General features: G+C 43.2%; 1 protein-coding gene across 3 annotated transcripts in view; it reads right to left on the bottom strand.

Annotated features, from left to right (window-relative positions):
- MANBAL (mannosidase beta like) overlaps window positions 1-16867 on the bottom strand; it is a 28018-nt gene extending 11151 nt beyond the window's left edge. Inside the window, exons 1-2 of one of the 3 annotated variants that reach the window (XM_081097098.1) lie at window positions 16824-16867; window positions 3232-3433 (exon numbers count right to left, since the gene is read on the bottom strand). In XM_081097098.1, the coding sequence (XP_080953224.1) occupies window positions 3232-3381 (150 nt within the window). In that variant the 5' untranslated portion in view covers window positions 3382-3433; window positions 16824-16867. Of the gene's footprint in view, window positions 1-3231; window positions 3437-15530; window positions 15542-16823 lie in introns of those variants that run through there. The other 2 variants (XM_081097097.1, XM_081097099.1) reach the window with 2 other exon arrangements.
- Window positions 16868-20250: the final 3383 nt, after the last annotated feature.

Raw genomic sequence — 20250 nt, 5'->3', positions numbered from 1 at the left:
CTCGCTCTATATTCTCTCCTAAGGAGACCTCATTCTCTCCTTTGGCTTCAGTTACAAGTCATCAATTCCCAAATGTTGATCAACCCTCAGCTCAGGTGATTCTCCTGATACAGACCTGTACATCTTAAAGGCACCTTTTAAAACTGAACTCAGCATGTTCCTTCTCCACCCCCATCCAAGCCTGCTCCTTCGCCAGGTTCCCCACTGCATCCAGTAAATTCCCATCACCCTCCCAGTTACACAGCAGGCTCTCTGAGACACAGTCATCTCCAGGACATGGGGGTCTCCAGAACACACTGTATTCTGTTAAGCGAAAAAAGAAAGATGTGAAACTGTGTTTACTAGGAATAGTACGCTACCTTATGTGTATCAAAGAGGGAGTATACATACATACATACATATATGACATATATATGTGAAATATACATATATCACAAATATACATTTGTGTATGTTTAAAAAAAAAAGGATAAATCAAAATAATAAAAAAGGCCACCTAGCTGTAGGAAGGAAGGTTGAAGAACACGGAGACTAAAGGGAACTCCTGTGCCTGCATCTTGTTATCCAGTTCTGACTGTGGGCAATGCTGTATATAAATGTTTTATATAATTCTAATTAAATAAAAAGAAAAAAGCCCTAAAAATTAAAAACAAATTAAAGCAAATTAACCTAATTGTATGCCATGATGGAAGTATACCTATATGAAGAAAAGAATTACTAAACACAGTACTCTGACCAGACATCCCTACTGGAACGTATCTGTAGGCCAAAACAGAACCACAAAGAAATCTTAAGTTTCACTCTGAGTCTTACTATTAGTAGTGAAACCAATATAGTTATTTTAAAACTATAACAAGTATATCGTAGGTGTGCAGAATAGAGTACCATTAAAAAAGCTGCTATCCTTAGAAAAGTCAGCTTGTAAGGCTGGCCCTTGGCTGGCATCTGGGAAACTGGATTTGGGGTGGTTCCCACCACTACCAGAACTGTGGTGGCTCACTGTGTCTACAAACTGTTTGTGCAAACAATAAGGTTTATGCTGAATACCTGCTTTCCTTCCAGAAGTCTGGAAGTTTAGTCTGTGCTAAGCAGAGGGTGCTATGTGACCATCCCCAATAAAAACCCTAGGCCAGGGGTGGGCAACCTTTTTGTGAGTGCGTGCCAAAACCAGCAAAATCCCTGACTCAAAATTCTTCTGCGTGCCAACCCTAATTTTTGAGAACATGTTACGCCTACTTGATATCTCTTAAGGTGTACGTATGTGAAGAACCTTGAAGAAATAATAAAATTCCCTCGAGCGACAAAAACACAGTATATGATGATGAAAAATATTTATCATTAATTTGTAAAATTAATTTATACATTATTTTTTAATGTATACATGTACACTGATAGTCCAACAGAAAACTTTATGACTCCGTTTGATATTATCAGTGGGACTTTTGCTGCTGCATCACTGATGACAGAGATTTTTACATCAGGTTTATATTTCGTGACTTTCAGAGATATGCATGAGCTACTACTTTCATCCGTCAGGCTACTCCTATTACGAGACTTAACAAAATTCATCACTGAGAACAAAGATTCACAAGCGTATGTGGATGAAAACATGGAGAGTAACGCTGTTGCAAAGTTTTTTAAACAGAAAAAATTTTCTGGAATGGCATTCCAAGTCCTCAATAGTTCGTTTTCGACACTATTGAAATTGCTCTTCCACTCTCTCGTCAATCCATGTCTATGGTCTTTAAGATAACTTGTTATGTAAAATTATTTATTTATCTAAGATGCACCTACACTGAATTTATCTGAAAAATAAAAAAGTCGATATTAAGAAAAAAATTGTAAATGGAAGATTATAAGAGAGGGTTTCGCATGCCAGCAAAAGTTACTGGCGTGCCATGTTTGGCACGTGTGCCAGGGGTTGCCCACCCCTGCCCTAGGCAATGAGTTTCTAATGGCTTTCCCTGGTAGACAATATTTCACACAACTCAATGGAGCTCTCACTGAGACTATTCGAGCATTAAAAAAAAAACACCTAAAGTTAAAACCCAACAAACATATAAATATATATGTTCAAAATATATGAAAACCAAAGCTTTGCTAGTTAAAATTGGAGACTGCTAAAGCCCAAACTCACTACTCTAAAAATTAATAAAGAGAAAGATCCAAGCATAAATCCTACCTTTTAGTATGAACAACATTTCAGAGTAACCACACAGACAATAAGGAAAAGGCCTTCTTCAATGAAGAATTCCAACAAATAAATGGAGAAAGAAGTAATGGATCTAAGCAATGATCATCAGTGAGTGCTAAAACCATCTAGGTGAAAGACTTATGGGATTTATAAGAGTGGGATCAGCTAACTTCATCTTATCCCAGTGATCAATCCTAGAATCTTTAAATGTGTAACAACCAGACACCATCTGCCTATTGATGACATAGGACAGGAAGTACACAGCACCAGCTATGATGTGTTCTCAACAATAACCTGATCTGAATTGAATCAAGCCTCTGTATTAAATTTTCTATTGATAGGAAATATGTGAAACAGAGAAACAGGGCAAGTGACACCACAAAGACGCAATCAGCCAAATCCTGCATGTGGATATCCTAGATGACAATGACCTGCTTTCACCAAGATATTAATATCTTGAGAAAAGTAAGGGTGGTGGTGGTGGTGGTGAAAGGAGGGTGTATAACTACAGAATAAGAGTCAAAGCAACAAAAAAGCCAATCTGATCATGTCATTCCCTTACTTAAAACCCTCTGGGCTCTGCTGACTCTTCTGCACCTCTCTCATCATGTCCCCTCTGAGCTCTAACCGCCATCACCTGCATTCAGTTCCTTGAACTAACCCCTCCTTTATTACTCAGGCACTTACCATGCAGTTCCCTCTCCCTTGGGGAGGAAAAGTGACCTAGCCACTCAGGTCCCCTCTTGCCATCACCCTCACAGCACCTGTACTTCTCAGATGTGTATGTTTCACATCTGCCCTTGAGGGCAGACACCTCCTCTTTTAGCAGAGTGTAACACAAAATAAAAATCTGCTCAACACACATGTGAACAAATAAAGTATTAATCACATGGCTCAATGTCACCAGGCAGGAAGTTAGGGACACCTGATCCATAAAGCCCAGCATAGTCCCTGCTGATCTTTGTTGCTGTGATATCTATTTTTACTACCTAGACCCACCCTGGGGAGCTAAGGGACACAAAGAAGGAAGGACTCACCGCCTCGTGGGACTTGGGAACAGGTATGATGATGGCCAGCACACAGATGAGCTGGAAGATGGCCCCCAGGAAGAGTCCATACCGTAGCAGGTTCTCCAGGAATGTGGGCTCAGGCACCTCAGGAGGTGAGAAGTCCAGGTCAGAGGCCATGGCTCCGGCTATCTGAGGTCTCCTCTGAGAACTCACCACACTCCACAGCCAACTTCTAAAGGCAAAGGGTAAGTGTCATTTTCTACAACTGACTTTTAAATGGTACCATTACACAACACACACACACACACATATATATGCAAGAATATATAAAACAATGGTGGTGAAATCAATTATTGAATCTAGGTGGAGTATATATGGATAGTTATTGAACCACTCTTTCAACTTTTTGGCATGTTTGGATTTTTTTCCAATTATAAAGTAGGAAAAAATAAGTAAGTAAATGCAAACACGTCAACAAAAATCTCAAATCAACACACATTTACTGAAGGCCTGCTACGTTTCTTATGTGTTCATTTATTCATCTAGTCATTCATTCAACAAATACTCAGTGAACACCAAGCATTGAAGAGTGAGTAAAACAGACATATCTCTATTCTCGTAGGGTCTACATCTCAGAAAAGAGGCAAAAACACATCCAGATGTGAAACACCAGCTATTTACAACTGTTTAAAAAAAAAAAAAAACTTAAGAAGGGCATCATTTATTTTGTACAGAGTGACAGGAAGTGCTCTCTGAAGGAGAGATGGGAATAAAGTGGCAGAGATATGAAATGTGAGAGTAAACCATAGAAACATCTCAGGGCACATATCCCAGGCAGAGAAAAAAGCAAGTGAGAGGCCCTGGGGGCAAGGATATGAGTTCAAAATGGCCAGAGAGGGGAGTTCAGGAGGGAGAGAGGAGAGAGGTAAAATCAGAGAGGAGTGGGGGCTGACCTTGCAGAACCCTCACACTTTCGATTTGATTAACATGTAAAGCCATGGAAGTGTTTTGGGCAGAGAAGTGACATGACTTGACTTACACTAATGAGGGGAGGAGGGGTGCAGAGTGGACACGGAGATCAGTCAGGAGGTTACTGCCAGTAACTCAAATAAGAGATGCTGGGGACATGGATGACAGGGGCAGTGGTGGAGGGTCTGGCTTCGGCCCACCTCCAGCCTCTCCTTTTACCTGGCCTCCCACTCCCAATACCCTGGTCAAGCTGAAAGAACTGCCTGTAATTCTCTAAAAGAACCAGGCTCTTCCTCCAAGGCTGAGCTCTCAAGTGCCACCTCCCAAGCATGTCTTTCTTATTGCCACCTTCCTGACTGAACTACTCCCCCTCTACCACAGCACTCACAAGTGGCTTCCTTCTGCCCACCTCAACGAACAAGGGGCTAAATTACTTTGGAACCAGGCCCACCTGACTCCAAAGCCCTTTGTTTTTTCAGAGATCTGTGTCACAGTGCAATTTTCTGTGAAATCTGAGCTAATGTGGCGGCCAAGAGTCACATGTGGCTATTGAGAGTTGAACTATAGCTAGCCCAAGCTGAGAATGACTGTTAAGTTAAATACACACTCAATTTAGAAGATGATATGAACATAAGACTGTAAAAGATCTCGTTAATAATGTGTTATCTTGATTATATGTTGAAATGATATATTGGGTTAAATTGATTACATTATCAATTTCACCTGATTGTGAAAAGAAAGAACAAAGTTAGAGGATTCACTTTCTGATTTCAAAACTTGTTACAAAGCTACAATAATCAAAACAGTGTGGTACTGGTATAAGGATCTAGGCCAATGGAATAGAATAGAGTACCCAGAAATAAATCCTCACATATACAACCAATTCAATTCCGAACAAGGGTTACAAGGTCATTCAATGGAGGAAGGACAGTCTTTTCAACAAACAGTGCTAGCAAAACTGGATATTCACATACAAAAGAATAAAGCTGGACCCCTACCTTATACCATATACAAAACTTAACACAAAATGGATCAAAGATCTAAACTCAAGAGCTAAAATTATAAAACTTATGGAATAAAACATAAGGGAAACTTTTCGTGACATTGGATTTCTTGGATGTGACACCAAAAGCACTGGCAACAAAGAAAAAAATAAAATGAACTTCATAAGAATTAAAGATCTTTTGTGCATCAGAGGACATTATCAAGAGAGTGAAAAGACAAATTGAAAAAGTTTGGTGGTGTCTCAAAAAGTTAAACATAGAAATTACCATATCATCCAGCAATTCCACTCCTTGGCATATACCCAAAAGAACTGAAAGCAGGACTCAACCAGATACCTGTATATCAATATTCACAGCTGCATTATTCATAATATTCAAAAGATGGAAATAGTCAAGAGTCTATCAACAGATGAATGGATAAATAAAATGTGGTATATACATTCAAAGAAATATCATTCAACTATTAAAAGGAATAAAATTCTGATACACAAATAAACCCTGAAAACATTATGCTAAGTGAAGTAAGTCAGACACAAAGGATAAATGTTGTATCATTCTACTTATATGAGGTACTGAGAGTAGGCAAATACATAAAGACAGAAACGAGAATATAAGTTATCAGGGGTTAAAGGAGAGGAGTGGAGAATTAACCAGAGGTCGGGTGCATGGATTTGTGCACCAGTGGGGTCCCTTGGCCTGGCCTATGGGGAATCGGGTCAAAACCAGCTCTCCAACATCCCCCCTCAGAGGGATCCCAGATTGTGAGAGGGCGGTTCTCGGGTGATGCATCCGGGAATCAGGCTCCCTCCTCTCTGGTTCCAGGTGCCTCACCTGAGAACTGCAGCTGCCAAGTCACCACAGCTCAGCAGCTCCTGAGTTGAGCGTCTGCCCCCAAGTGGTCAGTGCACATCATAGCTACCGGTCGGAGCGTCTAACCCCTGGTGGTCAGTGCGCATCACAGCTACCAGTCGGAGGGTCGCTTAGGCTTTTATATATATAGACTAGAGGCCCGGTGCACAAAAATTTGTGCACTCGGGGGGGGGGGGTCCCTCATCCCGGCCTGTGCCCTCTCGCAGTCTGGGACCCTCGGGAGATAACGACCTGCTGGCTTAGGCCTGCTCCCGGGTGGCAGAGGGCAGGCCCAATCCCTAGGTGCAGCCCCTGGTCGGGCTCAGAGCAGGACTGATCGGGGAGTTGGGGCGCTGCCCCCTGTCATGCACAGAGCAGGGCGGATCAGGAGGCTGCGATGCCACCCTCAGTCACGCTCAGGGTAGGGCCGATTGGGGGGTTGGGGCACTGCCCCGTCACACTCAAGGCAGGGTCGATGGGGAGGTTGCGGCGCCACCCCGTCACGCACAGAGCAGGGCCAATCAGGGGGCTGGGGCGCTGCCCCGTCACTCACAGAGCAGGGCCCATCAGGGGGGTTGGGGCTTCGTACCCTGTCATGCACAGAGCAGAGTCGATCAGGGGGTTGAGGAGCTCCCCCCTGTCACTCACAGAGTAGGGCCGATAGGGGAGTTGGGGCACCGCCCCGTCACACACAGAGCAGGGCCCATCAGGGGGTTGAGGCGCCACACCCTGTCACACTCAGGGCAGGGCCGATGGGGAGGTTATGGCTCTACCCCGTCACACACAGAGCAGGGCCCGTGGGGGTGGGAGGGTTGGGGCGCCACCACTGTCACACTCAGGGCAGGGCCAATGGGGAGGTTATGGCTCTACCCCGTCACACACAGAGCAGGGCCCGTGGGGGGGGGGGGGCGTGTTGGGGCGCTGCACCCTGTCACACACAGAGCCGCAGGGCGATCAGGGGGTTTGGGCGCTGATCCCGGTGCCGGGAGGCATATTACCCTTTTACTCTATAGGATAGAGGCCTGGTGCACGGGTGGGGGCCGGCTGGTTTGCCCTGAAGGGTGTCCTGGATCAGGGTGGGTGTTCCGCTTGGGTGCCTGGCCAGCCTGGGTGAGGGGCTGAGGGCTGTTTTCAGGCTGGCGGGTGACTGAAGCTCCCAACTGCTCCTTTTTTTCTTTTCTTTTTTTTATTCTGGGCCAGCTTTAGCTCTGAGGCTTGGCTCCACCTCTTAGGCCTCGGCTGCTGAAAGCAGGTATCTGGTTTGTTTGGGTTCTAAAATCGAAACACTGTTTCAACTCCAGCTCTGAGACCCCGGCTGGCTGAAAGCAGGTTTCTGGGGTTTTGTTTAGCTTCTATATTTGTAACAATGTTTCAAACTGCAAGCTCAGAGGCCAGCAGCGGCAGGCAGGGAACTTTAGAGTCCTCTGTCACTGAAGCAAGCAAGCCTCATGCTTGCTTCAAGCTACCTGGCTGCCGGCCGCCATCTTGGCTGGCAGTTAATTTGCATATTGCCCTGATTAGCCAATGGGAAGGGTAGCGGAGGTATGGCTAATTACCATGTTTCTCTTTTATTAGATAGAATGGGTACAAAGTTTCAGTTTAGCATGATGAAAAAGTTCTGGAAATAGAGGATGGTGATGGTTATACAATATTGTGAATGTCACTGAATTGTATAGTTAAAATAATAAATTTTATGTTATGTGTAGTTTACCACAACAAAAAATAATTTTATGTTTCTTTTTACTTTTTAAATGTTGCTACTAGAAAATTTACAATTACATCCGTGGCCTGCATTGTATTCCTACGGCATAACTCTGGCTAAAGACTGTCCTTAGGTCTTCCTCTACTTTGGCCCCGCAGCTCATTGCTTTGCAACATTTTCCAACATGAAGGAGGAGTGACTAAAGTATAACAAAAATGACCTTCTAACTAAAGAGACTGGGACTTATGCAAATATATATTGTATCTTTTTCAACCTGGTCACTGAGGAAGGTCCTGTGCTGTGCCAACAAGGTGGTCGCCTTTTCACACCACTTGTCTTCTTTAGGAATAGCCTTCAAAGCCTGAGCCCACCTCCCCCTTTTCTCCCCAAAGTTCTCAGAGCTAGCAGATCTTCATCCTCCCAGGGAGAATTTGATTTCTGGAAAGCACCCAACATCATCTGGATCCAAGTGTGGTGAATCAGGTGGGGCCGCAAGCTCAGGAATACCATTTTTGGTCAAATACAAGGTATGATGCTAAGACACCAGGCAGATTTTTGGGGGTGGATCATAAACTGGCCCTGAAATGAATTCCAACGCAGCTTGTGAGAACAGCTTCACTGGAGGAAACCTGCAGCCCCAACAGGGCTGTATATACTATGCCATGTAAATAACAAGGTGTAAGAAAGGCCTCTTATTTCTTCAGTTGCACCTTATAAACACATTTTTTAAAAATGCCTTCAGAAGCCCTCTCTCTCTCTCTCTCTCTCTCTCTCTCTTCTCTTTCTCTCTCTCTCCTCTCTCCTCTCCTCTCCTCTCCTCTCCTCTTCTCTTCTCTTCTCTTCTCTCTCTCTCTCTCTCTCTCTCTCTCTCTCTCTCTCTCTCTCCCCTCCCTATCTTTCTCTCTCCCTTTCCCCAAGCCCTCCCCCATGCTCGTTTTCCTTGCCTCTTTCTCCTAACTCCAAGGGTTCATTTTTTTTTCTTTTCCCTCTGTAACTTATTTCCTGATCTCATTTCTTCTGCAGCTCACTTCTTCTAACTCTGTGACTTTCTAAATCAGCGGTTCTCAACCAGTGGGTCGCAACCCCTTTGGGAGTTGAACGACTCTTTCACAGGGGTCGCCTAAGACCATCGGAAAACACATATATAATTACAAATTGTTTTTGTGATTAATCATTATGCTTTAATTATGTTCAATTTGTAACAATGAAATTGGGGGGTCACCACAACATGAGGAACTGTATTAAAGGGTCGCAGCATTAGGAAGGTTGAGAACCACTGTTCTAAATAAACTTTTTTTGGGGGGGGGGGGGGAATGCGTTCAGCCCCAAGCTTTACCCTTAAGGTTGTAACAAGCCTACTTGACTTATCAATACTTAGATTTATTAGTGTTACCAACAACAACACTGTTATATTTGCAGTACAATAAAAACATGAGCCCTAGTAGGTTTGGCTCAGTGGATAAAGCCTCGGCCTGCAAACTGATGGGCCTGGGGCTGGATTCTGGTCAAGGGCATGTACCGCAATTGCAGGCTTGATCCCTGGCCCTGGTTGGGGCACATGCAGGAGGCAAGTAACTGATGTGTCTCTCTCACATTGATGTTTCTCCCTTCTCTAAAAATCAATGGAAAAATATCCTCAAGTGAGGATTAACAACAACAATAAAAGACATGGGGCCAGAAGTCAGGAATCCTGTGCACAAACCCTGACTCCACCAGCAATTAGCTACACTTTGGGCCCATCTCTTGACCTCCTGTTCTCAGGAGCCAAACAACAGTATCTATTCAAAGCCATAATGCATTTAGTCTTTTTTTTTCTCATGGCAATTAGGCAATATATAACAAGAGCCATAAAAGTGATTATATCCTTTGACTGAATAACTTACTTCCTAGAATTTAAAGTAAGGAAACAATTCAAAGGAAGAAAAAGGCTTCAGGTATAAAAAAGTTCATGGCAGTGCTATTCATAATACTGAAAAACAGGAAGCAATGAAAGTGTCCAACAATTAAAAACCAGTTAACCCAATTAAGGCAGATCATGGCATATTCCCTTTCACTAAAAAGACAAATATAAATGTGTATCAGGTCAGGGGAAAGTCTTTGAAAAATAACATTAACTGAAAAAAGAAAACAAAAATGGTGATGGAAGGAGACTTGACTTGGAATGAACACACAATACAGTTTAAGATGATGTGTTGTGGAACTGTGCACTTGAAACCTATAAATTTTGTTAACCAGTGTCACCCCAATAAAGATATAAAGCATATAAAAATACAAATATGTCCCTCCCAAATAAAAAACTGTATTACAAAAAAAAGAGAAGAAAAAATAAAACAATTATATAAACACTGTGATTGCAACAATGTAGAAACTGTGATTTCTTTGGCTAAAGATCAAAAGAGGCCATAGGAGCCGTAACCGGTTTGGCTCAGTGGATAGAGCGTCGGCCTGAGGACTGAAAGGTCCCAGGTTCGATTCCGGTCAATGGCATGTACCTTGGTTGCAGGCATATCCCCACTGGGCGGTGTGCAGGAGGCAGCTGATCGATGTTTCTCTCTCATCGATGTTTCTAACTCTCTCTCTCCCTTCCTCTCTGTAAAAAAATCAATATATTAAAAAAAAAAAGAGGCCATAGGAAAATGTAAATAGTTGCTGTTAAAGTTAAGGAATCATTAGTTTTAATTTTTGGAATAATGTTGAAAAAATGAATACAATTTACAAGGAAAATTCTGCCCTGGCCAGTATGGCTCAGTTGGTTGGAGCCTCATCCTGTATACTGAAAGGTTTTGGGTTTGATTCCCGATCAGGGCACATACCTAGATTGTGTGTTCAATTCCTGGACATATAAGAAGGCAACCAATCGTTCTCTCTCACACCGATGTTTCTCTCTCTCCCTTCCCCTCTAAAATCAATAAGCCTATCCTCCAGTAAGAATTTTAAAAATAATAATTACAAAATTAAAAAAATAAAAGGAAAATCCATGCCCTATGTACTTCCTTCACAAGACTTTTACAGGGTTTAATGAAGCACTGTCCAATAAAACTTTCTGCAAAGATGGAAATGTTCTATATTTGTGCTTGTTAATATGGTAGTCACCAGCAACACCAGCCTGCCTGCCAGTAATTCTGGGTTCTCCTTTCCTGATTACAGAAGTCACAAGAGTCCTACTCATCCTTCAGTTCTCAATTAGGAGCATTACCCTCAGGCTTCCTGTGACAGGCTTTGTTCACTCCCCATCACCCCCAACACACCCTGGCCACTGTCACAGCAGTAGCAGTGAAAAGATCATTTTCCAGAGTACACACACACTCATCTCATTCACTTTACAACCAGTCTGGGAGGCCAGGCATTACCAATGAGGATGAGGAAACCAGGGCTTAGAGAGCTATCATGGCCCTGCCAGGGATTACTTGGCTGAGAAGTGGCAAAGTCAGGATTGAAACTGGCTCACTCCTCCAGACCCTGAACTCTCACCCACTAGATCAGTGATGGCGAACCTTCTGAGCTCGGCGTGTCAGCATTTTGAAAAACCCTAACTTAACTCTGGTGCCGTGTCACATATAGAAATTTTTTGATATTTGCAACCATAATAAAACAAAGACTTATATTTTTGATATTTATTTTATATTTAAATGCCATTTAAGAAAGAAAAATCAACCAAAAAAATGAGTTCGCGTGTCACCTCTGATACGCGTGTCATAGGTTCGCCATCACTGCACTAGATCAATGGTTTTCACACAGCTGTGGGAACCATTTCCAAAGCTGTAACCAGCACTTCTTTCTTTTTAACTTTATTAGCCAGCACTTTAAACAACTGACAATATAGAGGGATCATACCTCAATATAATAAAAGCCTTATATGACAAACCTACAGCCAACATCATACTCAATGAGCAAAAACTAAAACCATTTCGCCTAAGAACAGGAACAAGACAGGGATGCCCACTTTCACCACTCCTGTTCAACATAGTACAGTTGGTCCTCGGGTTATGTCGGAGATCTGTTCCTACAGCGCGACATAGTGCGATTTTCACTGTAAATCGGAACCCACCTACATCACTCACATGGAGCACACACACGCAGCAGTAATGAAGTGAAACAGTAAAAAAAAATTAAAAGATAACAATTCATGACCTTTACTTGTGGTAAATAAATAATAAAAAATATAAAGCACAAATGTACATATGTCGAAATGATGGAACTTTTTTTTTAAATAAATAAATGGGAGATGGGGACGCTAGCCATAGCGTTCAGACAAGAAGAAATAAAAGGCATCCAAATCGGAAAAGAAGTAAAACTCATTATTCACAGATGACATGATATTGTACATAGAAAACCCTAAAGACTCTATCAAAAAACTACTAGACTTAATAAATGAATTTGGCAATATAGCAGGATACAAAATTAACACCCAGAAATCCATGGCTTTTTCATATACCAATAATGAACTCACAGAAAGAGAAATTAAAAAAACAATCCCATTTACCATTGCAACAAAAAAATTAAGATATCTAGGAATAGCCCCAGCCAGCTGGGCTCAGTGGATACAGCGTCGGCCTGCAGACTGAAGGGTTGCGGGTTCGATTCCGGTCAAGGGCATATGCCTGAGTTGCAGGCTCGACCCCCAGTGGGGGGCGTGCAGGAGGCAGCCGATCAATGATTCTCTCCCATCATTGATGTTTCTATCTGTCTCCCTCTCCCTTCCTCTCTGAAATCAATAAAAACATATTTTTTTAAACAAAAGATATCTAGGAATAAACTTAACTAAGGAGGTAAAAGACCTGTATTCGGAAAACTACAGGACGTTGAAAAAAAGAGATAGAGGAAGACATAAATGGAAGAATATACCATGTTCATCGACTGGTAGAATCAATATCATTAAAATGTCCATACTTACCCAAAGCAATCTATAGATTCAATGCAATACCCATTAAAATACCAACATTATATGTCACCTAGCTAGAACAAACCCTCCAAAAATTCACATGGAATTAAAAAAGACCCCAAATAGCCAAAGCAATCCTGAGAAAGAAGAACAAACTTGTAGGGATCTCAATACCAGATATCAAGCTACATTACAAAGCCACTCTTCTCAAAACTGCCTGGTACTGGCACAAGAACAGGCATATAGACCAATGGAACATAACAGAGAACCCAGAAATCGACCCAAGCCATTATACTCAATTAATATTTGACAACGGAGGCAAGGAAGGATGACAGGAAACCATAAAAGTCTTTTTTTAAAAATTTCTTTATTGATTAAGGTATTACATATGTGTCCTTATCCCACCATAACCCCCCCCCCGCCCCGCCCAACCTCCCCAACTCATGCCCTCACCCCCCCTACTGCCTGTGTCCATGGGTTATGCTTATATGCATGCATACAAGTCCTTTGGTTGATCTTTCCCCCTTACCTCCACCTTCCCCTCCCTTCCCTCTGGAGTTTGACAGTCTGATCGATGCTTCTCTATCTCTGGATCTGTTTTTGTTAATTAGTTTATGTTGTTATATCTGATAAGGGTTTAATCTCCAAAATTTATAGGGAACTCATACAACTTAACAAAAGGAAGATAAACAATCCAATCAAAAAATGGGCAAAGGACCTAAATAAATACTTTTCAAAAGAGGACATACAGAAGGCCAAGACATATGAGAACATACTCAAAGTCACTAATCATCAAGAGATGCAAACCAAAATGACAATGAGGTACCATCACACACTTGTCAGAATGGTTATCATCAACAAATCAACAAACGACAAGTGCTGGCGAGGATACGGAGAAAAAGGAACCCTTGTGCACTGCTGGCGGGAATGCAGACTGGTGCAGCCACTGTGGAAAACAGTATGGAGTTTCCTCAAAAAATTAAAAATGCAACTCCCATTTGACCCAGTATGGCATTTCCTCAAAAAATTAAAAATGGAACTTTCATTTGACCCAGTGATCCCACTTCTAGGAATATATCCCAAGAAATCAAAAACACCAATCAGAAAGGATATATGCACCATTATGTTCATAGCAGCACAATTTACAATAGCTAAGATTTGGAAACAGCCTAAGTGCCCATCAGCAGATGAGTGATTAAAAACTGTGGTACATCTACACAATGGAATACTACGCTGCTGTAAAAAAGAAGGAACTCTTACCATTTGCAACATCATGGATGGAAGTGGAGAGCATTATGCTAAATGAAATAAGCCAGTCGGAAAAAGATAAATATCACGTGATCTCACTCATTTGTGGAATCTAATGAACATAAACTGATGAACAAAAATAGATCCAGAGACATAGAAGCATCGAACAGACCATCCAATCTCAGGGGGAAGGTGGAGGTGGGTGTGGGAATGGGGGGGTGGGAGTGGGGTAAGAGATCAACCAAAGGACTTGTATGTGTGCATATAAGCATAACCCATGGACACAGGCAGTAGGGGGGGGTGAGGGCATGTGCTGGAGAGTGAGAATGGCTGGGGAGAAGTCAATGGGGGGGGGAGGGGGGAAGGAAACACATGTAATACTTTAAACAATAAAGAATTTAAATTAAAAATAAATAAATAATAGAAAATATCACATTAGCAAGGGTGAGCATTGTGTCCAGCCTTTTTTTTCAGTCATATCCATCTACATCCAAGTATAGATGTTCTGGGTCAAAATTCAAAACCTATTTCTTTTGTTTTTTTGTAATCCTCACCCAGAGAATATGTTTTCATTGCTTTTTAGAAAGAAAGGGAAAGAGAGGTACATCAATTTGAGAAACACTGATCAGTTGTCTCCGGGGATGGAACCTGCAACCTTTTGGTGTACGTGACCACGACCACGCTCCAACCAGCTGAGCCACCTGGCCACAAGTCAACATTTACTTCCTATTGTTTGATAAATGCTACACTGAGTCTAAAGTTTTTTACTTGCTACACTATAAGCTCCTGGACAACAGGGACCCTGGGTCCATCTTGAGTTTGTTCCTGGTCCTGACTGAAATATTTGGTAAATAATAAAGCCTATGCCTGTTTTCCACCTTTAAAACAAGAGCAGATGCCTCAACCAACTGCTTCACTTAACAATGAGGAGGAGCTGAGAGGCATGGGTCTTGCTTAGGCTTTCCCAGTGAATCAGAGCAGAGATGAATATCCTGCAATCTCTCTAATCCTGTGGTGCTTAGACTTGCTAAAGAGCAAAGGGGCACCTGATCAGCATGGCTCAGTGGTTGAGCATCGACCCATGAACCTGGGCATGTGCCCTGACCAGGAATCGAACCAGGAGGTCATGGTTCAATTCCTGGTCAGGGCACATACCCAGGTCAATGTACAGTGTGGGATTTGCAGGAGGCAGCCCATCAATGATTCTCTCCCATCATTGATGTTTCTCTCTCTCCTCCTCCTCCTCTCTGAAATATATATATATATATGTATATATATTTCATATATATATATATATTTCATATATATATATACATATATATATATATGCAAGGGGGAAATTTCATACCCCTATCAGAATTTAATAAAAAGTGCATACTAATTTATTACCAAACATGGCAAATAATTTCATTACTATACCCCTTGAGGTTCATTTCTGAATGCCAGACACTAGTGGTCAGAGGCATTCATTTCAATATTTATTGAAAACCTACTATGTACATTCTAGTTTTTGCCATGGTGGTCCCATCCAGTTAGTGGCACTCATACATACACACATATAATGTAATGTCAGGATAAGTATTATAAATGTGGGGTGTTCAGGGAAGGGACTCCCTGAGAAGGTGACATTTCAGCAGAAGCAAGAAAGCAAAGGAACAAGTAATTAAAATACCTGTTAGGGAACCCCATGGTGAAGGAACAGCAAGGGATAAGGTCCTGTGGCAGGAATGAATGTGATGATCAAGAACAGTAGAGTAAGCAAACTGTGTAGGGTCAACAGGCCATTAAAAGGACTTTCGCTGTAGTATCTTCACAATATGTAATTATGTAAATCTAAAATTGCTCTAAAATAAGTTTACTGAAAAAGTCAACATTTCAAAATAAATAACCCCGGAGACGTTTATAACTCTCCAGACTTAGCAAATTGAAATAAAATCTTCTCTGAGACTGAAAAACCCAGATTCCAAGTGTGTTGGTAGGGGATTCTTGGCTTCTAATGAAGCGATTTTAAAATTCTGTTCTGAGCCCTTAGGCGTTGCTCAGGTTACGGGAATTTGCCAGGTTTGTCCCCATTGTGGGGCGCAGGAGGCAGCCGATCAATGATTCTCTCTCATCATTGATGTTTCTATCTCTCTCTCCCTCTCACTTCCTCTCTGAAATCAATTTTAAAAAAATTTTTCTTTTACAGGCATTCCTCATTTTAAAAAATAAAATAAAATTCTATTTTGAGAAGTCAACTGAAACAGACTAGGGAATAGAAAATCAGTATCATGAGTTGGTCCCTGTCCCATAGCAATGGGCTGCGTATAACCAGACCCATCCCCTTACAACAAATTCCCAAGAATGCTCCAACGTGGGTTAAAGTTTTGCAAAATGTCATCTCCCAGAGCAGTCAGACTGGAAGCCAGAGGGCTGAAACGGGGGTCCAGGGGTCCTGCAAAATGTAATTAATAAACTAGAATTTGTTGCACCACTTAAAAAGTGTGAGGTTTCACATACTCGTTTCCCAGTTGCTCTGAAAAGAATTCACCCAACACGCAACTGCGCACCTTCACCAACTGCTTAGCATTCACCATCTCATTTAATCCTCAGGTCAAGCGAGGAAGCCAGAGATGGCCCGCGGTTACACACAGCACCACGGGGCCCTCGGGCCTCGAACCCCGGAGCCTGGCTCCACCGGTCGGAGGAAAAGTCCGGTCAGAACCCCGAGGAACGCGGGGTTCTCTGGTCGGGACGGCGCCAGGCGAGGCCGCCGCCTCCCGGGAACTCAAGTTCCCTCCGCAAGTAACTTCCTAACGGCCCCTGGGAAGTTACTCTGGCCGCGCGCGGAGAGACCGAAACCGGCGGAGCAGAGCCGCCGGGACCGCAGAGCCGCGGGCCCCAGCCTACACCCCGCTCCCGCCGCCGCTGCGACTCCGCCCCGCCCCAAGCCCCGCCGGGCCGCCAGCGGTGCCGCCGCACTCACCTCCCGCGCCGCCGGCGCCTCGCCCCGGAAGTGGTTCTCCGCGACCACGGTTCCCGGAAGTGACGCGCCTAGCAACCAGCGGGCTCAGCTCCGCCCGCGTTGCTAAGGCTGGTAGTTTGTTAGACTTTTGTCCCGACTCTGTGGGTTTGAGCCAGAGGGAAAGGCCTGGGGAAGCAAGACCGAGACCCCGCCCCGCCTCGCTTCTCCAAATCTATCACTCAGCCCATGTCAGCAAACGTTTATAGATGTTTATTGAAGAAGCCTTAATTCTGTGCCAGACCAGTATAACCAATAGGATGTGGTGGAAATCATGGAGCATGAATTCCAAGATTAACACATAAAAGACATTGCTCTTCCTCTTTGCTCTCTTTTGATCACTCACGGGAAATCCATGTTGTGAAGACAAGCAAGCAGCCCTAGAAAGAGGCTCCCATGGGCCATAAATGAAGCCTCCTGCAAACAACCAACTCTAACTTGCCAGCCATGTGTGTATGCGCGACCTTAGGAGTGGATCCTCCAGCCCCAGTGAAACCTTCAGACGACTTGCCAAAATCATAAAGTATAACCTCATGAGAGGCATTGAGCCAGAAACACTCAGCAAAGTCATACTTGAATTCCTGTCTCAGAGAAATTGTGAAATAAAAAATGCTACTATTTTAAGCTCCTAAATTTCAGAGTAATTTGTTGTGCAGCATAGATAACTACTTCATAGAAGATCAAGGAGGAGAGGGGTTGGATGCTGACGATTCAAAAAAGAATTAAGACCTAATCACATGCCCTAGCTGATTTGGCTCAGTGGATAGAGCGGTCCCCTGGGGACCAAGGGGTCGCAGGCTCGATTCCAGGCAAGGGCATGCACCTTGGTTGCAGGCTTCTCCCCGGCCTGGGCCCTGGTCAGGGCTAGTGCAGGAGGCAACCAATTGGTGTGTTTCTCTCACATCGATGTTTCTCTGTCTTTCCCTCTTTTCCACTCTCCCTAAAAATCAATGGAAAAATATCCTCCAGTGAGGATTAACAACAAAAGAGACCTAATCTTACCCTAAAAGAGCTCCCTCTCTCTTGGAGGATACAGACAGAAATTATTATAATTCACTCAACATCCGCTAATCCCATACTATGTAAGGTTGGTATGGAGGATCCATTCATTCATTCATTCAACAAATATTTATGGAGTTTCATTTCTTGATCACGTGCTATGGAACTGAGAAGACAATGATGAGTAGGTGAGTCCCCACCCTCACCGTGCTTACAGACTAGGAGTTAATGTCTGACAGCTCCATTAATCAATCACACAGAGAAATATGTTCAAATGAACCATGAGGTGGGGGGAGAGGAAACCATGAGAATAAATGACATGGGAGATACCATCAAGAGAGTGTAATCAGGAAAGGCCTCCTGTGGATGTGACATGTAAGCTAAGAAATGAAGAATGAGTAGGAGTTTTCCAGGCAAAGAGAAGAGCATGGTGGGAGGTGGAAAGGCCATGGGAAAGGCTTGGAGCATAAGAAGGCCTGAAAGGTACAGATATTTAGTACAAGACTTGCTACTTGCCCGGAAGTGGTTAACTGTGGGGTGTAGGTGAGGAGGGTCATAGGAGATAGTGATGTTTTATGTGTTGAATTGTGTCCCCAAAAAAGGATAAGTTGGAGTCCCAATCCCTGTACCTCAGAATGTGATCATATGTAAATAGGGAACTTACAGAGGCAATCAAGTTAAAATGAGGTCACTGGGGTGGATCCTAATCCAATATAATTGGTGTCCTTAATAAAGAAGAGAAGTTGGTCACAGATGCACATGTAGAGAGAATGTCATATGAAAATGGAGACAGAGATCAGGGTGATGCTTCTACAAACTAAGGAATGCCAAAGATTGCCAGCAAACCACCACAAGCTAGGGGAAAGCCAAGGAACAGAGTCTTCCTCTCATCCCTCAGAAGGTGCTGACACACGCCTTCATTTCAGACTCCTGGCCTCCAGAACTGTGAGAAAATAAGTATCTGTTGTGTAAGCCACCTACTTTGTGTTACTGCAGCCCTAGCAAACTAATACAGATGTGCAGGTGCTTTGAAAACTGTTACTCTCCGTATCCAAATGCGAAAGATCTTCAGTGCGGCTGCTGCAGGCACAGCTACTTTCTCAAGCTTCTGAAGGGTTCCAGCTGAGTCTTGCTCGTCTCTGAGCTATGCATGGCTCCATTAGCACCACAGCACAATGGAGAGCTTTGTGGAATGCTTGTTCCTATCCATCACACCTACTTGAGGCACACTGTTTGTCCTATGAAAGAGAAAAAATTGAAAAAGACATGGTCTCTGCTCTGAAAAAAATTCTAAACTAGATTAACACATGATGAGGTTACCCAGTTTGCAATTATTAATTATAGCTGCCATTTATTGAATAATCACCAGGAGCCAAGCACTTTACATATGTTAATAGTTTCCCCACAGCCATCCGATATTGCAGGTATTATTATTCCCATTTACAAGTGAAGAAACCTAGGGCTGGAGAAGGTAAGCAACTTCCCCAAGGCCTCACAGAAGCTGTGGCTGTAACCATTGCACTCCCCAGCCAACTGGTGGAAGTCAGATGAGCAATTCAGGCATGAGTGCTCTAGGAAGAGGGAAAGATCAGCAAGGACTGAGGTATCTGGGAAGGCTTCATGAGGGAGGTGGCTTGATGTGGTTCCCAGATGACGAGTGGGATTTGAATATGAAAAAGGAAGGCAGAGTAGAAAGACTTGTTTGTCCACCTCTGAGCCTTTGCCTTCCTCAGTCTCTTTGCCTGGAATGCTCTTCTCTCCTGGATCTTCACAAGAAAGGCTGTCCTCACCCCTCCGAACTTAGCTCAAATACCACCTTTTCAGGAAGAGCTTCCTTTATCACCCTCTCTAGCTGATTATTATGTTTTTATTTTTTAAAAAAATATATTTTATTTTTTTTAATATATTTTATTGATTTTACACAGAGAGGAAGGGAGAGGGATAGAGAGCCAGAAACATCGATGAGAGAGAGAAACATTGATCATCTGCCTCCTGCACACCCCCTACTGAGTATGTGCCCACAACCAAGGTACATGCCCTTGACCGGAATTGAACCTGGGGCCCTGGCGTCCGCAGGCCGACGCTCTATCCACGGAGCCAAACCAGTCAGGGCTGATTATTATTTTTTTAAAGATAGATCCATCCCATTCGCTCTTCTACCCCAGGCCTACTTTCACCAATAGCATACCATGGAAGTCAGTCACCATGTAACAAGTGTGACTAGCCTGAGATCACTGAGCTGTGAGAAGCCCAAAGCACACGGGAGGAAGAGAATTCAAGAAGCAGTAGACATCTGATCTGGGAGTGAAAAAGCCATCTTGGGCAAGTGAAGAGATGCACAGGTGTGTGATAAAGATGATATACTGTTAATTGGAGAATCTGGGTGGTAGGT

Source organism: Myotis nattereri, assembly GCF_964212035.1.
Source record: "Myotis nattereri genome assembly, chromosome: 8".
Lineage (NCBI taxonomy): Eukaryota > Metazoa > Chordata > Mammalia > Chiroptera > Vespertilionidae > Myotis > Myotis nattereri.
This window is presented reverse-complemented; position numbering and strand designations above follow the sequence as displayed.